The 19157-nt window shown below is 39.8% G+C and overlaps 2 protein-coding genes across 3 annotated transcripts; one reads left to right on the forward strand and one right to left on the reverse strand.

Moving 5' to 3' along the window:
- Positions 1-412: 412 nt before the first annotated feature.
- Positions 413-3739, reverse strand: sec61b (SEC61 translocon subunit beta). The gene is made up of 4 exons (XM_034697673.1): positions 3607-3739; positions 3001-3098; positions 1912-2016; positions 413-963 (listed from the first exon to the last, which is right to left on the reverse strand). The coding sequence occupies exons 1-4, from the start codon at positions 3607-3609 to the stop codon at positions 876-878; spliced, it is 294 nt and encodes a 97-aa protein (XP_034553564.1). The 5' UTR covers positions 3610-3739; the 3' UTR covers positions 413-875.
- A 312-nt stretch (positions 3740-4051) lies between these two features.
- alg2 (ALG2 alpha-1,3/1,6-mannosyltransferase) lies at positions 4052-11482 on the forward strand. Of its 2 annotated transcripts, none has more exons than XM_034697671.1 (5): positions 4052-4200; positions 4852-5023; positions 5170-5307; positions 5709-5876; positions 9810-11482. In XM_034697671.1, exons 2-5 carry the CDS (start codon positions 4853-4855, stop codon positions 10548-10550), a joined length of 1218 nt encoding a protein of 405 aa, XP_034553562.1. In that variant the 5' UTR covers positions 4052-4200; position 4852; the 3' UTR covers positions 10551-11482. The 2 variants fall into 2 exon arrangements, with proteins under 2 accessions (XP_034553562.1, XP_034553563.1); XM_034697672.1 differs by lacking the exon at positions 4052-4200 and adding an exon at positions 4206-4291.
- The last annotated feature ends 7675 nt before the right edge of the window (positions 11483-19157 follow it).

Genomic DNA, 19157 nt, shown 5'->3' on the forward strand with positions numbered 1-19157 from the left:
CAGACAAACCTGGCCTTTTCTGCTCATGTAGATAAGATGATACAGTGTATGAGAGTTGTGTAATCTGGAATCAGGCTGTCAGTAGATGAAATGATAAAAACTCAGGTTAAATAAATGTGATGGTGTATCTGTTGAAAAAATGCATTGAGCACAGGTGAACTGTCAGTGATTGAAGCTTATCGCTTAACATTCCTGTCCTGAAAAGCACAATCATTCAAAATGCTTCTCTTTTTTTCCAGTCTAAAGGGTTAATGACTTCAGGAAAAATGTATTGAGTTCAATGCTCTGACAGTCTTCAAAAAAGATTCAATGTGAAAATCACAAACTGACATGTCGCTGTAATTTATATTTTTTTCTAAAACAAACAAACCTTCAAATAAATTAAAAAAACAGTAATACCTTCAAACAGAAATTGTTTTTCCTTTTTTTATTGTACAATTTTACAATTATATTTGTACAAATGCTGATAACAAAAAATGCAATTCAGGCGATAAGAAATGTTTGCTGGGGCCTGAAAACAACAATGTCTTTGAACATGGCTCTAAACCTTTATGCAACAGTGGCGTAAACATGCTGCTCAAAAGGAGGGCCAGGTACACACACAGACATCACAAGTGAGGTGAGCTAGCACGGCCTCCTCCTGTTCATCCCGCCCAGATCTTGAAAAACACGGATGAACAAAAGCAACAAGGTGGACACCAGCATCACTGCAGACGAAGTACTGAAACGGTCACATACAAAATATCCGTTTTGTGTGTCTGTGTGTTGTAGTGATCATGATGGTGGAAAAAGGGGAGTAAAGTTGTGTTGTTGTTTGGTCCAGGTCCAATATGTTAAGAAGCTGAGGCGCAGGGTCAGAGGTCATCAGACAAGTTTTAAGAGCGGGTGTACTTCCCCCAGATGTGCAGCATGAAGACGGAAGCGATGAAGAGCAGACTCATCACCAGCACTGGCACCGGGCCGCTGTTGCAACAAAGACACACTGGTTAATACACACACACACACACACAAAATCCCATCATTTGCTGTAACCCCAACCAGATCAAGAGTCTTAGTGGAGTGGCTGATTTTATTGATGAGCTGCAGGAAAACAAGGAGGGACTCTCATCACTAAAGGAGGGACTGAGTGGGGGGTGGGGTGGAGAGGATGCATCGCTAAGTAGCAGCATTGCCATGCCAACCACCTCCTCAGCGCCCCCCCTCCTCCCCCTGTCAGGAGGCTGTAATTGAGTTGACCTTTCAGAGTGGATCCTTTAATGAAGCTTTGAGGCCGGCGTCTAACGCAGGAACAAACACACACTCGATATACAGCACTGTATGGCTGGACTGCCCTCCTTCGACTGCTTGAGAGACGCACTCAATAACCACCACAGCACCATCGATCAACTACGGCCAACTACAGCCCGGAGACCGGACGCCTTTTTAATATGAGGAGTGAGGATGCTGCAGAATAAAACTTTATGAAGTTTAAGTTTTCTTTAATGTTCTCTCTCCATCACATAATTAAATGTGTGTGTGTGTGTGTGTGTGTGTGTGTGTGTGTGTGTGTGTGTGTGTGTGTGTGTGTGTGTGTGTGTGTGTGTGTGTGTGTGTGTGTGTGTGTGTGTATATAAACACATCCACTGCTCAGAGATGACTTGTTTCATCACAGAGGCACGTCTGCCTGATTTCCTACCATTACACACTTCTCCTTTCCCACCTGATGAACATTAATGACACTGATAGAGCAAGTGTCAGAAATCCTGAGAATCAGTGCACAACTTGAGCGGATCAAAGTTAAAAATGTCAAAGGTTATATTTGTTTGTGTATGTCCCCTGTTGTCTAGACTCTGTGTGTGTTTGGGCGGGGGTGTCTGAATAGATGGGTGAAGGAGGTGGTGGTATCTAACTGCTTTTATACACTGCACTTACACTTTGAGGCCTGGCGAGTCTTCCGTGTAGAAGCGCCACATGCCGCCAGTACCTGCTGATCCTGTGGTCCTGCCACCACTGCGTGTGCCGCTGCTGGTAGCTTTCCTGTGGGACACACAACTCAGGTCAAGAATATTCAAATGCTTTCATGGCAATCTTAATCTGTAAAAATCCCTCCCCATGTAATTATTTAATTCCTTATAGATTTTTCCTGTTATAAAATACACAAAAAAACAAAGCAACACAATGAAAGTTAACAACAGTATCCATTAATCTCATCATATCATAATCTTTGCCATCATACACTGTATTCAGAATGCATCTAACTACAGTAGCTGGTGATGAAAAGGCTGAGTGAATCATGACTTCTTCACTCATGTGATGAGATTAAATGCAAGTTAATGAGGTAATGAAGATGGTGATAGTAATGGGTAATGGGAGAGGCAACAGCGAGCCTGTGATTACACACTGATTAAGCTCACAGCACAACATCCATCTGTGCTACTCTAATCTATGTAGGAGGGCAAACAAAGAAATACTGCGAGGGGCTAAAAACCATCAATCCCTCTTTTCACTGTGACGCCAGGTGCAGGTGGGCTCTGGAAATAAGTTTGGCATGTGTGCGTAGGCTGGGATGATTGCGTTACCTTATCTGTAATGTGGTCTTCAGAGAAATACACGCAAACACGCAGACTTGACAAATTAAAGATCCACATATGGTGAATTTGAAATCTTTTTGGTATATAATTAAGAACACAAGTCACTACCAGAGGTTTCCCAGCTCTCTGTAATCATCAAGTTGTTTGAGCTAAATTCTTCTAAAAGGGATATTTTCTCCTTGGTGTGATGATGTGATTCAAAAGAGCTACCATCAATGACACCAAATCAGGTGATCTGACAACAGTGACAAACATTCAACATCATTTAAAAGTTTATCACGCCCCTGAGTGACTTATTCATGATGCCACTGCACCCATCAGCTCAGATCTTTCCTTGGATTTGTTGCACATCTATATGACCTTGTACAAAGTTACAGGTCAATCTAAAGAGTGGGAATGAAAGTTGAGTTAACTCTGTGTGTGTGTGTACCTCTGTCTGACAGTAGCGCCTGCAGCACGGGGAGCCACTGTCTTACTGGGGGAACGGCTAGATGCCCCGACATTTGTTGCGCTTGCTGCTGGTCCAGGCTGAAAAAGAGAAACCACAATTAATATACACAGTCAAAGATCAACCTAATTATAACCTCTCTGATGTGTGACAATCACAGAGAGGTACAAATGACTAAACCAACAAACATTCCCTGCAATATATAACCCTCAGCATTCAGATGAAGAGATTTAACTCAGGTAATTGATTGTCTAACTTACCTTTGATTCATAACTTTGTTTATGTCAGTGACTGATGGCAAAGGCCTTCACTTAGCTAACACTGTTCATTGATTTCAACTCATTAGCTAGTAGTTACAAGCTGGGACTAAACAAAGCATGTTAATATGTACATATAATAAATAGATGTGGTGTTTTGTAGTGTAAATAGTGTGTTTTGTGACTGTGTTAAAGTCTGAAATACAGCCACGTCCACAAATGATGAGCTGACGTTAGCAAGCAAGCTAACAGACATTGAAACGGTCTCTTCAAATGAATGTAACACAGCTACATTGCTATATTTAACGCTGATAGAAGCTGAGGATCTTACCATTTTGTTTTATTTTTGTTCTGATGCGAGCTGAAACCCTGAGCCCCTCTTCGAGATGATGTCCACGTCAAATGAACAGCACACAGTCAGTGTGTGAATTGGTCAAAACTTGAGAAGAGAGCCCACAGAGCTGACGCTTGTCTAAAAAGGACACGACGGCAAAACACAAGACCATTGCAGGTGACCAAGCAGATGCCTGACCGGGTGGCAACGTTCATCACAGAGCATTTCAGTCAAATAATATCTTATAAGTCTATTTTTATTTTATTTGGCAAAACACAATTTGTGTACCAACATTTGATTAGTATTTAATTAACTTGCGCGGATAATTGTAATTAAATTCAAAGGCATATCATTGGTCCTCCTTGATTTTGAGAGAGACGTGTCTCACAGGAAGCGCGTCTGCTACAACGGTGAAACTGCCGCCATTGTGGTCCTGACAAGAAGCGCGAGTACCTTAACCACAGCGGTTGATTTGAGCCAAGATGGCGTCCGAAAGGCAGAGTTTCATGACAGTTAGCATTTCTGCTATGGGAATCCAGACTGGCATAGTCAGTCTTCAAAACTTGGACAGGGTGGTCAAGAGATTGAAAGGTAATAGTAACTGTAGTTTAATTGTTTAGAGAGTAAGGCGTGTTTACAGCTGCAAAAACAACAGCTCACCATGTTAGCTTTCTGAAACGGGGTAAAATTCTGTTGCTACATAGGCTTACATCCACTGTCTTATCAATGCCACTGTTATCACAGTTATCCAGCTAACTTATCTCAAATCTTATGTTTGTTCCTGCCAATACTTTGACTTCTTAAATTCAAAACAAACTATATATTTGTCCCAGGACTGAGTACATTGTGACAGCTGAGGAGGTTTGAAGCTGATGTCATTCATTTTATGTCATGATACAAACTAACACCACAGCTTGGGGACATTTCTTTTAACATCAGAGATATTACTCACATTTCATTGGTTCAGTTTTTGCTGAATGGGGTTGTTTGAGTCATATTTTAGAGTTTCTTCAATGGCCAAAAAATAATCCTGAATTTCATGTATCTCAGCCTTCAGATTCTTAAAGTGCTAAATAAAAAAAACGAATTCAAAACAATCTTTTTTCTTTTGACTGTGAGATAATTGTATCTGTTTAATACCAACATTTACTGATAAGTTCATCTGACCTTAGATGTAGTGACAACAGTATGTTGAACTGAGTTTTTTGTATCCTTGTAACCTTACCTACTCTTATTGTTCAGGATGGTTCGGGTGGTGTTTCTCCATCCAGACCTTGGCATTGGTGGAGCAGAGCGACTGGTGGTAGATGCCGCTGTGGCTCTGAAGTCTCAGGGATGCAGCGTTCAGATCTGGACGGCTCATTATGACCCATCACACTGCTTCTCTGAGACCCTGGACCCAGACCTGCCCGTGGTACGGCAACACACCTTACTTTGCGAATGTTATCCCCAATGATTAATAACAGAGACAGAGAATGTTTAACTTAAAATGAAGAAGCAGATTTTTTCAAGAGCGTGCACACTAAAAGTATTCAACTGTTTCTATTACCCTTCTAATAGGTATGTGCAGGTGACTGGCTACCCACCAGTGTGTTTGGCTACCTACATGCCCTTTGTGCATACCTGAGAATGATCTATGTGGCCTTTTATCTGGTCTTCCTCAGCGGGGTGGAGTATGATGTTGTCTTCTGTGATCAGGTGAGTCGTTTCATACTGGAATTAACTATTGGTCTATTTGGTCTTCGCTTATTTGAGTTCTTCAGTCTTCTTTATCTTATAACAATCTCTCAGAAAACAGCATCCATATTTACAGTGGCCTGTCTCTTTGTGTCTTCCATTTATTGTCACACCCTCAAACTATACCATAAAGTGGACACTCCCATGTTTGTCATCTACTGTTTTGTCTTTAGTACCAATCCACAAAGATACCTTTCTCTCACAGGTCACACCTTTCACACAATCTTAGTACAGAGAATTGACACAATATTGACTCAGAATATAATTTGTATTAAGGCTACAGTTTTATTGTTAGATATTTATCCACTGTGAGTTCAATGTTTTTACATTCCGGTTCTTCATTCCCCTGCAAATCCATTCAGGTGTCAGCGTGCATCCCAGTGCTGCGACTGTCCCGTCACAAGAAGAAGGTTTTGTTTTACTGTCACTTTCCAGACCAGCTGCTGACTCAGAGGAAGACTTTCCTGAAGAAACTGTATCGTGCTCCAATCGACTGGCTAGAGGAACGCACCACTGGCATGGCTGATATGGTATGTTAAGTTTGAGGGTTGAAGCCTGTATCTGTCTCCAGGATATGACTGTCACATTGCTGGACAAGATTTTGTCCTTGTTTCAATTAATACTCTACAGAGACATGGGTACCACAGAAATGCTAGATATGCCTTTGAACAAGATTTAAAATGATCTGGCCAAATAAAGTAGTGGTGAGATTTTCAGGTTAAGTGCATTGCATGTTCTGTGTTTGTGCAGGGATTTGAATGTAGCCAGAGAGAGGAGGACCTAAGGTTGGGTCTGCAGAGCCAGGGGCAAAAACAGTATGCCTCTTTGTGGACTCATTCAAAAGCTAACTTTACACCTAACAGAAATATGGTTGTGTTTTTATGCTGTTCTTCAAAGCCTCTGGATGTAACAGCAGGGACAAGCATCTCAAAATGTCATGAATTTAAGTTGATTCTGATGACAAATCTCAGAGGTATATAGTTAAACACTATGCATATATTAAACACATATTAGTATTAAGATATAGAGTAAGAGACCATGCAAAATTAAATAATTATACTTTTGACATTTTCAGTGCTATCATGGTACAGTATAAAAAAAATGAGCTACCTGTAACAAAGCTGTAGAAAATAGGACAACCACCTGATTGACTCACCAAGTACACCCCAATGCCTAAAAAGTTTGAAATTCAGTTAATGAAGTTCAGTGTTTGCAAATCATTTAAACCTTGTATTTAATTGAAAAAAGAGCAAAAAAGACAACACATGCTAATTTTCTTTGTGATGCTAGCTAGTTCTTCTTTTCACATCACTCTGTAAATGTTTGAGAGACCAGTTTCTGGAATCTTTTAAGTAAAAAGCCGTATTCTTGTGTGATATAGGATATCAGCTGCTCAACAGATCGGGTTCTCTTTCGTTTTATTATTCCTTTAAGGGTCATATTGACCTTTGAGGCCAGTTAAGCACTTGGACTCTGTTACTACAGAGCCATGCTGCTGTAATACATGCAAAATATAGTTTGGCATTTGTCTTACTGAAATATGCAGGGTCTTCCCTGGAGAAGGGATGGCAGCATATGTTGCTCCAAAACCTGTGTATATTGTTCAGTAGTGTTGTAGTCAAGACCACATTGACCGAGACCAATGCATGTCCGAGACCAGAGCGCACTGAGACCAAGACAAGACCAAGACATTTAGGGATCGAGACCGAGTCAAGACCAAGACCAAGGCAGGGCAAGACCGAGACAAGACCAAGACCATATATATCAATGAAAAATCATCATGAGGGTAAACAAAATAAAGACTTCTGTTTATTTTATTTAAGTTTGCTTTCAATAGAAATTGAAAAACAAGGTTTGGTTTTGTCTTGGTTGCCTTTCTTTTGACTCCTTAAGTTTCATTTTTTTCTCATATCACAGTAATGACAGGGACACAGAGTGCATCAGTGGTGGTCTCGACTGGTCTTCATATAAAATACTGAGTCCGCCCAGTCCGGGATCGAGACAAGACCGAGTGAAAATGCTTTCGATTCTGAGACAAGACCGAGACCTTAAATAAGCGGCATCAAGACCAAGACCGGTCTTAAATACTACAACACCAATGTTCAGCATTAATGAAACCTTCCCAGATGTGTAAGCTACCCATTCCATGAGTAGTTATGCACCCCCATACCATCATGGATGCAGGCTTTTGAATTGTGTGCTGATAGCAAGCCAGCTGGTATTTCTTCTACTTTGAGCGAAGGACACAGCTTCCATGATTTCCAAAAACAATGTCAAGTTTTGATTCGTCAGACCACAGGACAGTTTTACACTTCACCCTAGTGTCTCTTAAATGGACTTGGGAAGTCGCTTGAGATTCTGGATCATGTTTGTACATGATTTCCTCTTTGCATGATTAAGTTCTGAATCTGTGGATGCAGCAATGTCCCAGACAGTGGTTTTCAGAAGGGATTTTTGAGCCAATGCAGAGATTTCCACTACAGAGTCATATCTGTTTTTAGCTATTTTTTTTGGGGGGGGGGGGGGGGGGGTTTACCTTTGTGACAGGACAGCTGAAAAGATACAGGAAACATGGGGAGTAGAGAGTGGGGGAAGACATGCAGTACTTGGTCGCGGCTGGGAATCATACCAGCACCTCTGTGACGAGGGCTTTAGCCTGTGTATGTGGGGCGCTGAGACCGCTAGGCCACCAGCGCCCCAAGTCATGTCTGTTTTAATGCAGCGTGCCAGTATTGGTTTCCAGCCTTGTCCCTTTTGTACAGAGATTTATCTGGAATCATTTAGGATTATGTATGTAGATGGTGAAATCCCCAAATTCTCTACAACCTCACACTGAGGAACATTATTCTGAAATCGTAGAACTAATTCCTCACACAGTCTCTCCCAGAGTCAATCATCAATCAATCAGTCTTTATTTGTATAGCGCCAAATCACAACAAATGTTATCTCAAGACGCTTTTACAAACATAGGAGGTCGAGACCACTCTATGTCAAATTATGAACAGAGTGGTAATCCTCTTTCCATTTTTATTTCTGAGAGACTCTCTGGAATGCCATTTTATACCCAGTCATGTTACTAACATGTTGCAAATTTAAGTAATTAATTGGGTGGTATTCCTTCATGTGTTTTTTTTTTTGTTTTTTGTTTTTTATATAAAACACAACTTTTTCAGTATTTTGTTGTCTGTGTCCCAACATGTTTTAAATGTGTTGCTGGCATGAAATTTCCAATGAGAATACGAAGAGTTCATTTGCAAAAACAGATAACTCACTTTTTAAAACATTTAAAAAATTTCAAAAAACATATTTTTTTATTACTAGCTTTAGGCAATATCAATCGACTATAGTCAAAATGACATTACTAATTATAGGTATCTTAAAAATGTAACTTTATTAAATATGTATATAAAGAAGAAATGTGTTTTTTGAAAATGTATAAAAATGGAGTAATCTGTTTTTGCAAATTAACTCTTCATATATTTTTCATAGAGCAATAACATCTTTCAGATTCAACATTTGATGTGTTGCCTTTGCTGTATTTCATATTTAATATAGGATCTCAATTATTTGCAAACCAACAAAATTTGTTTTTATTAACATTTTACAATAACTACATTGGAATTGAGGTAGTACATCATCTGTTTAATATCCACCACACAACAGTAGTGAGGATTATTTTGACTTCAGAATAAACATGTGGAGTGCTCAGGAAGGAGATATTCTGTTTTTAGATGCTAATATTTTTGTCATATATACACAGCCTTTCAATAAAAAGTAAAGAAGTAGCCCACACCTTCTGTACACAGGTAAAGCAATATGATGAAGATTCATGTTAATAGACACACTTTAGCTCAGTAGACAGACAGGGTGCCTTCAAAAATCAAACCATCGGACAGATCTGATTTTTATAGCACAGTGGTTGAAGATTTTATGATGTGTTCTTTACGATTTTCATAAACACAAAGCCTGTACGTACATAAATACCAAGAGATAAATTCTGTTGTCAGCTCAATCTTGTGTGCCTTCAAACAATTTAGAGAGCAACCGCACTCTGACAAGATACCACAGTGTCAAAAACAAACACACTTTATTTGTTCAGAGCTTTATGAGTTTTGATAAGTTTGATCCCGTTAAGAAATTAACTGACAACTTAGGGTAGATTTGGAGTCTCTTGCTGACTTAGATCAGCTATCTGTAACTACTAAAACTTCAGTGTAATAAAGTAAACCAAAATATAAGGTGTGCTGTTTCAGCAGCTTAAATACATCTAAGTGATAATTTAATTTGAGATAGAGCCACGTCTCCTCAGGCAAGAAGTGTTAAAGGCTCAGAGCCCTGATAGAAAGGAAATGACATTTCAGGATAATCAAAGACTGCAGGCTGGAATCTGACTCATAAGGAATTAAAGCACCCGTGATATATGTGAGATCCTTCTGAATGTATCCGTCTGTGCTTCTTTTTAGATCCTGGTAAACAGCCAGTTCACTGCAGGCATCTTCAGAGAGACCTTTCAAGGTCTGAGAGAAGTCCACACTGATGTCCTCTACCCCTCTCTCAACACAAGAACCTTCGACCAGCCGTCCTCTGAGACACAGAGCCTGGAGGGGCAGCTCCCCGAGGGAACCTCCTGCTTGTTTCTTTCTCTCAACCGATATGAGAGAAAGAAGAATCTGGGGCTGGCTCTGGAGGCTCTTGCAGCCTTGAGGAGCAGCCTTCCACTGGACCAGAGAGCAGGTATTCACCTGGTGGTGGCGGGTGGCTACGACGACAGAGTTACTGAAAATGTCCAACATTACGCTGAACTGAAGGAGCTTGCAGCGCAGGTCCACCTGGAGGACTGTGTCACTTTCCTGCGTTCTCCCTCTGACTCACTGAAGGTGGCGCTGCTGCGGGGTAGTGCGGCCGTGCTGTACACCCCGAGCAGAGAGCATTTTGGGATAGTTCCAGTAGAGGCCATGTACTGCTGCTGCCCTGTTATCGCTGTGAACTCCGGAGGGCCCCTGGAGAGCGTGGCCGATGGGGAGACAGGCTTTCTGTGCGAGCCGTCGGCAGAGGCCTTCTCTGAGGCCATGGGGAGGCTGGTGGGGGAGCCGCAGCTCCGCAGGGACATGGGACAAGCTGGGAGGAGGAGGGTGCAAGATAAATTCTCTCTGCAGGCCTTCTCAGACCAGCTGCACGGCTACATTTTGAGGCTGAGCCAGTGATGTGGAAGCTGGAAGAGAGGCCTGAGACAGACAGCTCTACGTTGGAAAAGTTATCCTCTTCTGAACTGTGAATTGTCATTGGACAACCATAGACGGTTGACGTGTGTGCCGTCTAACAGAGAATGTGTGTGTGTGTGTGTGTGTGTGTGTGTGTGTGTGTGTGTGTGTGTGTGTGTGTGTGTGTGTGTGTGTGTGTGTGTGTGTGTGTGTGTGTGTGTGTGTGTGTGTGTGTGTGTGTGTGTGTGTGTGTGTGTGTGTGTGTGTGTGTGAAGGCAGCAGAGGGGTATTATGAGGACTTAGAGGACAATCAATCAGCATTCCCCTGGAGGGGTTGCTGAGAGGAACAAAAAAGGAAGGATTCTCTGTACCAATTAAGAAAAGAGTAACGAGTTTACCTACCCTATCTTTGGCAAAAAATACCTCCCCTGCAAGTGTGTCCATGTGGTTAATATTTTATGTGAAGCAGTGCAGCCACAAAGAGCTCAACAAATGAGTGTACCAAAAGGATTGATTGTTAGAGTGAGATGTTTTGCACTGTTTGTTTTTTTGTTCATCTTTTTGTCTGTGTGTTTGGGGGACGAAGAAGAATGTAGTTACCGCTGTGTCCCATCACTGCAAAGTCTTAGATCAATAAACGGGATGCTTTCCACTACTTCCTGTCCGCACTGAGCTTTGTTCCCCCTCCTCACATTCAGAAGACGCTGGCCTGTCAGTGACTCCTGCTGCAGCCTGGAGGTTATTAGCAGATGATAGAGCATGTTTGGCTTTATTAGAGGTCTGGCTGATGGCCAGCGTGTCTTTGTCTGGGTCATTATCAAGCAGGAGAACAGCAGAAGGTCATTGTGTCTGCGCGCTGGTCTCCTCAGCTCCCCTACTGTATAGAAATGCTCTTATTGACATTCTAGAAGTCTTAATAAACAAGAGGACACATAGTTTTCTGACTCTTATGGGCTTTTCTTTGTTGGTAAGTTATTTTGGCCTTTAACAGAACAAGCTAAGGATTCTGTGGGTGAGCATGCAGACGGGAACATTATTAGAGCAACATAAGGATTCACAAACATTCACGAACAATGTAGCAGGAGGAAGTTTTATTTTTCTTATCAACTAAGTCAGAGTTGGAGATGGAAGAGTGGAAGATGTGAAGTTTCTCTATCTCCATTCACTGCTGCAGTATCATTGGTAGAGTTTCAGTTGTAATTGCATTGTCTTCATTTTGTTCCTCAAGGGGAATCTGAAAAGATATTTTGAAAATTAAACTGAAGCAAATTGGCAATACATAAAACATTCACCGCTCATCAGACATTCACTGTTTTATTCAACAAACCTGGTTACATGCAGCTCGCTTCACCGTTGAATTTCATCACGCAAACTTGAACTCCTGGTGCAGAAAAGTGTCCCAATGTTTCCTCATCACATCTTGTGGATATGGAACCAGGTTGTTCTTGTTGTTGTTGACCCTTATGATAATTCCTGGAAGCACTTTGATCCCCATAATGTACGGTAAACTGTTTTTTTATCTTCTTTAACCCTCCTGTTATGTTGCGGGTCAAATTGACCCTTTTTAAAGTCTATTTTAGGCAGTATATGCCAGCTAAATGCTGTATAAAAATCTGGGCAGCATGTGACAGAAGAGACGTGTTAATTTATCAACATCACTTCATAAAAAATCAAAAAAAATCAAAATGTAAAATAAAATTCTCAAAAATCTATGTCATGTGGAACTATTGTATTTATACTTAGGACCTTTTGCATGAATTTTAATGAAAAATGAGTGAGTTATCCTCATTGAACCATGATCTGAGAATTAAAGAACACCAATGGACTAAATCTGGATTTAAATGGTTAGTAATGGAGTTAAAAATTAGATTAAAAAATATAGGGATTTTTGGGGGTTTCTATCACTTTTGGATAATTGAATATGCCCCGGGTCAAGTTGACCCAGGAACATTATTACTGATCTAGAGAAACAAACATAATAGGAGGGTTAAGACACAGGCAGCTTTTGACTTTGGCGTTAGTTGTTGAAGGAAGTTGCAGCAGGCTTTCTGTGTTGCATTCTCGTCTTAAACATGCACACTTCAGTTAAAGAAACCACATTGTTCTTATATGAGGAACACTTTAATGATTTCAGTTTTCTACCTCCAACCCCAAAGTGGTTAACAAAGCCTTCTCCAACATTAACAGCCCAAAGAGACACTCATGTCCATGGAAGTGCAAACTCGGCCAAGTGTTCAAACCTTGCTGTAGACACACTCAATCTGAAAAAGAAGACAAAAGTTAGATCAGCATGTAGTGTCCTCTAAAAGTTGTTTTTAGCCTGGATTTCCTCACTGAATGTTAATGTGAAAATATATTTGTAACAGAAATCCAGGAAATCAAAAAGGCTGGACATACAATTTAATAATGTGATGGGTTTCTGCAGAAGCAGGGGTATGAACACAACCCTCGGAAAACCTGGCCCTGCTGCAGCATTTATGAAGATTTCAAAACAACTGGACTCAATATGGAATAGAAATCAACCTTTCCTTTCATCTCTGAGGAACCACACACACAATAACACTGTTAATCAAAGGTGACAGATTCCTAACCTTTGTCCCCAAAAAGACACCTGGAAAACTGACCGTTTTTAAAAGCACCTGTTAAACATGGATATCAACATAAACGTCCACGATGTATTAACAAAATATACACAGTCATTCAAGTATGAGACTATTCTGCTATTTTTCTAGTTTGTTTACAAAATAGGCAATGACCTGCACTGAGTTATCAAACCCTACTTTTCACATCGATCAAAATATCTCTTCTGAGTCAATATCAAAAGCTGAAATCTTTTTAAAAACAGATCTAAACATTATTGTCCCTACAGGTCCAATTAGTGCAGGTGGCCTCCTAAAAATTGATATGAAAATCTAGCAGTGATAGATTTATCTCAGTTATCTGGATATTTTTGATGCATGCACATAGATATAAAAAGACTCTGTGTGTGATATGTGCATACTTGGATGTAAAATTCAGTATCAATGAAGGCTGGGAGATCACACTTCTGTATGCTTTCCTCTGCAATATTTGTTGTGGGTTTAATTTGTCATAGTTTCATAAAAATCACAGATAACTAACAGAAAATCTTATTTGGATTTGAATGCGCTGATTTTTACTCAAATGACACAAAAAAAAATACTCATTGAAGAAACCCATCCCAGCATGCTCTCATACAAATATCCTCTAAGGTTAAGTTACGTAGCCTACCACAAGGCCACTTATGTCCTTGCAAAACTCAGACATGAAGTTAGATGAGGATTGATGGGCAGTGAGAGCGAGTAAATCTCCAGATGGTCAAGCAGTTCACCAGTGTTTCATCGAGTAGGGCCCGTGATAACTCGGAGGCTTAACAGTTAGCTCCAGTGTCCCAGAGCCACCTCTATCCATTGAATGTATCCAATGTGCCCATCATAACCACAAGGAGAAGCCCCTACAGCATTGCCACAGACACATGAATCATCTTCCAAATAAGATACTTTCTTGGTAATTTAAGGTAGATTCAAGGAATCTGCTTTATGAGGTTATCTTTAATATATGATTAAAAAGCTTCAACAGTAAGATATTCCTTGTATGATATAAAAACTAAGTGATCTCTGGTCCAAAGTATGTAAGACAGGAAAGAAAGTATGTCATATATATGTAGTGTTATTTTCTATATGAGCTACTGAAATCCACATTTCTAAAAAACAACCACATTTAAAGACTATGTTTATTAAGTTTGTACAGTTTGGAGAAAATTAGTACGAACAAAACAACAAAGATTTAGTGTGTTTGAAAGAAATTGCAAAAGACAGAGATCTCATACCAGGTATGACAGACGATACATGTAAAATATGGGCCGCAAAAGGGCTGACCAGATTTAGCATTTAGCACAATTAAAGGGGTGGATTATTTTGAGAATCTCTCAAAAAATTAAATCTGTCAAATTCTCACTTTTTTAAATATCTTCAAGTATGGAGCTATTTAAAGGTGACATATCATGCAAAATTGACTTTTTAATGGTTCTTTACCTGAAATATGTTTCCCTGGCATGTCTACAAACCCCCCGAGAATGAAAAAAATCCATTCTGCCCCTGTTTTGATTTCTACACCTTTCTGTAAATGTGTGTGAAACGAGCCGTTTCAGACTTCCGTGTTTTTGTTACGTAACAACAATATCCGGTCTGTCACGGAGTCAGAGCTCGGAGCTTGTTCAGCTCATAGACTGTATAAAGTAATACTGAATCCCCCCTCCGTTTTTCATTACCTGCACAAATGTGTGCTAACAAGGAGCTTAGGAGGGAGGCATGCTAGTTGTAGGCTGTCTTAATAAACACAAAGGTCGGTTTTACTCCCCACGTCTGCAGATTTGAAGATATAGTGGATGATTTTTATTTGTAATGGATAAGTGCTAGCGCTAGTTAGCATAGCCACATAGCTATATGTTCATAGCTGTAGCTGTAGCTGTAGCTGTAGCTGTAGCTGTAGCTGTAGCTGTAGCTGTGTACCAAGACACATGTCGACATACTGACAAATAAAACAACAAGAAACACTAAATCTGTGACCAATCCTTCATAAAAGGTCCTGCTGCCTTTCTGGCAGAGGTCGGTTTTACTCCCCACGTCTGCAGATTTGAAGATCTAGTGGATGATTTTTATTTATCATGGATAAGTGCTAGCGCTAGTTAGCATAGCCACATAGCTACATGTTCGTAGCTGTGTACCAAGACACACGTCGACATACTGATAAATAAAACAACAAGAAACACTAAATCTGTGACCAATCGTTCAGAAAGGTCCTGCTACAGGCGCCTCTCCGTCAGGATCAGATTCAGAGGGTTGAAGTAACGCGATCTCTGAGCAGCCGTGTATATTCAGCCAACATGTAAACATTAGATCAACGTGCTGGAGAGCCGAGGCACATCCACTTCCGGAGGGGGCGTGGTCAGAGGGAAAACAGAGTGTTCTGATGAGGAATGAAGAAGAGGGCTTTTCAGGCATGCCAAAATCTGATTTCAAAGTGTTTTTTTGAGCATAAACTTTAAAGACATGTTTTGGGGACCTCTTAGACCAATATATATTGATGAAAAAAGCGTGATATGTCCCCTTTAAAAAAAAAAAAAAACAATGGGCAAAAACAGAACCTTAAATGATAAACACCTATTACTTACATAGTTAATACATACAATAAACCAAACCTCTTCATTTTTGTTTTTATTCTTGTTGATGTTGTAGATCTTTATCTTTGTACATTTTCTTTAAAGTTTGTTTCTGCATTAGGTATCAAATCCTATACTCATGGATGAGTTAGAAATTAATTGTTAATTTTCAGAAGGTTGTCTATACAAATTATAAGCAAACTAATCCATGCTAATGCTGACATGCTGTTACGTCTTTGTTTTGTCTTGGGTTTTTTGTGAGTGTGTATGTATGAGTATTTTCACTCTGCTTTATATATTAAAAACTATTAAATAAAAAGTATAAAAAAAGAAAAAATGAAATCAAGGTGATTTAAGTGCCCACAGTATTCAATTATTAAAGTTAGTGTTTAAAATAAAAGGGAAAAACAACCAGAGGAAACATTTAAAGACAGTTTATTAATGTGAAATGCTGCTGGGAAAGAATAAAAAGCAGCAGCAGCAGTGTGTGTGTGTGTGTGTGTGTGTGTGTGTGTGTGTGTGTGTGTGTGTGTGTGTGTGTGTGTGTGTGTGTGTGTGTGTGTGTGTGTGTGTGTGTGTGTGTGTGTGTGTGTGTTTGTGTTCCTGTGTGCAGATGTATAAAGAGCAGATGATGAGGGCGTTACTACAGTGATTTAGGGGCCCTGCTAGGCCAGATGATAAAAGGACCCATGGATCCTGTGAGGGAGGAACAAACGCACAGCAGTAAACACTCATCAGGCTCCATTCAGAGTAAATGTGTCCCACTTTACTGCCCGTAGTTTCCTATCTCCTCCTGCAGTCTGTACAGAAACTGTCTTTAACTCAAAGTTGTAGAAGATGCCCCTCACCTCCCTTGCAGCCCCCCCTCCTCTGTCAGTGCCCTGTGGTGGGGTGGATATTGAGATCACGGTGTGTCTGAGTGGCACTGATAACCGGTACCCAGGTGCCACTGGCACATGGTGTTTAATTAATTAATGAGACCGCAGGGTTGGTTTTCTAATTCCACCTAGCCAGCACCGGGCTGTGGGGGAGATAGCCGTGAAATGTTTAGGTGTGTGTTTTCAGGCGAGGAACGGAGAGATGTATGTGTACTTGAGTGCGTATGTGCGTGTGTGTCATGAGTGTAGATCTATTTTGTTGGCAGTTTGGGAGCTGGTTTCCTTGTTAGTGGAATATTAAGTATGTATGGAATATTTTTACCCTGACTTTTAATCTTGCCTGATGATTGGGAGTTAATCATGGGCTAAATGAAGATGATGATGGAGGAAACACAGTTAGTGCTAATGCATCAATCTGAGCTCTTCCTCCAGCACTCTAACCAGGTCATGGACTCATTGCCCTGAAACAGAGAAATGTACCTGACATTTAAAAATATTGCAGGTACTGGATGGTGTTTAAAGCATGGGGGTGGTATTTATTTCCTGTAATGAAATGGATGGTGTAGGGTATAGATTTTTATAGGTCATTCAAACATAGTGATTTTTCTCTGATTATTACAGAGGCTTATTTGATTTATAAAAGAACTCAATACAAACAAATTGGAAAAAAATATTTAACCAGAAATGATATTCTTAATTTTTTAACATTACTTCAATAGGTGAAATGACAATTGTTCAAGAACAACAAGTAAACAAATATAACAGATAAACCATAATCACTACAGTGCTGATCAAAATTTTAAGACCAGTTGAAAAATTGCATGAAAATTTACATTTTGCACTGTTGGATCTCAAAAAGGTTCTAAATGGAGCTTCAAAATGCAAAAAGAAGAAATGGGGGGAGACATAAAAAAATTTGAGTGAGCAATTTATTGAAAACAGCAATTAAACTAAAATAGGCCGTTCATCAGCAGATCAAAAGTTTAAGACCACAGCCTTTAAAAGCCAAAATCCCCCCCCCTCCCCTTTTTTTTTTCAACACTTATAATAAAATACAGAGGGGAAGTTGATTTGTAAGTTTTAAGTGTTTATTGCTACTATACAGCACAATTATTAATTTATCGTCTTCTCTGATTGGTTTGTCAAAAATACAAAAAAAAAATGTATGGGGTGGGCGATGCTACAGTCCTTGTCCTACTGATTGTAGAATTGATTCTTGGTCCAAACATTGTTGGGTACGTCATCCCCCACTTGCTCCCTTCATCTTCTGTACTATCTATGCTATCGAATAAATGCAAAAAGCCCAAAAATGATCCCAAAAAAAATTGGAACAGGAAAACCTGAAAAGAAACGAAGCCACCATAAACACAAAATGATTTAACTCCCAAACTTAACACAAAATCTTAGTGCATAGTGCTTTATTGTATTGTCTAGATCAGTGATTCTCAAATGGGGGTTCCCCTAGGGGTACGTTGGAGTACTGCTAGGGGTACGTGACAAATGTAAAAAAAAAAAAAAAAAAAAAAAAGGTTTGAGAACCCCTGGTCTAGATTGTAAGACTTTTCCAAATTTGCACAATAACTCATGTGTGCACAGTATTAGTGTATACAGTAAAGTAGATTACATAATAATGTGCAGCCTTTTTGTAGTATTAGTAGGAAAGTGAGGGGTGTGGTTACAGTTTTTAAGGTAAACAGGTTAAGTGTGTCTATAATCTTAAAGCTACCGTGGGAAACTTTGGGTTTGTGTTGATATGGCACCTCTGTGAACAAATAGGTGTGTCTTATCTCTTTGCTGATTGTTGGACCTGTGTCTGTAGTGTTTTATGATAAAAATCATCCTGCTTTATTTTGACAGTCAAATGTATGAGTCATTTTCACATTTGCTTATTTGGCATGGTTATCTGATTCCTACCCCTTGGCATTGGTTCCATGCATCAAAGTAACTACAGTGAAATCAGCAGACTTGTTGCTGATGATTTGGATTGGTTTGGTAGGTTAGAAAGAGGTGTCACTTTTGCTGTCAGTCTTTTTCATCACCAGTTTAAAAAAAAAATCCTCAGGAGCTCTAACTAGCCAAGTGGGTAATATATTGGTATTATTCTTCTGTACCAAGAGATGAGTTAATTTGCTCCAATGAAACAAAAAAAAATACTCAAAGATATCCCTGTTTAATATGTTGTAAGCTGTTGCATTTGGTAAAAAACTAGAATAGTATCATGACAAGACTGAAAAAAAGATTATTTTCCTTAATTCTGTGTGTCTTGTGTAGATACATAGTACACAACAACTTCTCTCTCCATATTTGTGTTCCTCCTCAGGCTGGAGGAGTTTTACTGCTGGGTAAATGTAGTGCAGGGACGGAGCCATCCTGGTCATGAATGATAGAATCTGCTCAACTAGTGAAAAAACATCCACATTTGTATTCACAGCTCATCTTTAAGAGCTGTTTTACATGGTACATGCTAGCAAATTATGTATTTCACTCTTTACTGCTTCCATAAACTACTCAAATATATTAGCTTACACCTCATAAATGTTAATGCTGCACAAC

The sequence above is a fragment of the Notolabrus celidotus genome, chromosome 12, assembly GCF_009762535.1.
Source record: "Notolabrus celidotus isolate fNotCel1 chromosome 12, fNotCel1.pri, whole genome shotgun sequence".
Lineage (NCBI taxonomy): Eukaryota > Metazoa > Chordata > Actinopteri > Labriformes > Labridae > Notolabrus > Notolabrus celidotus.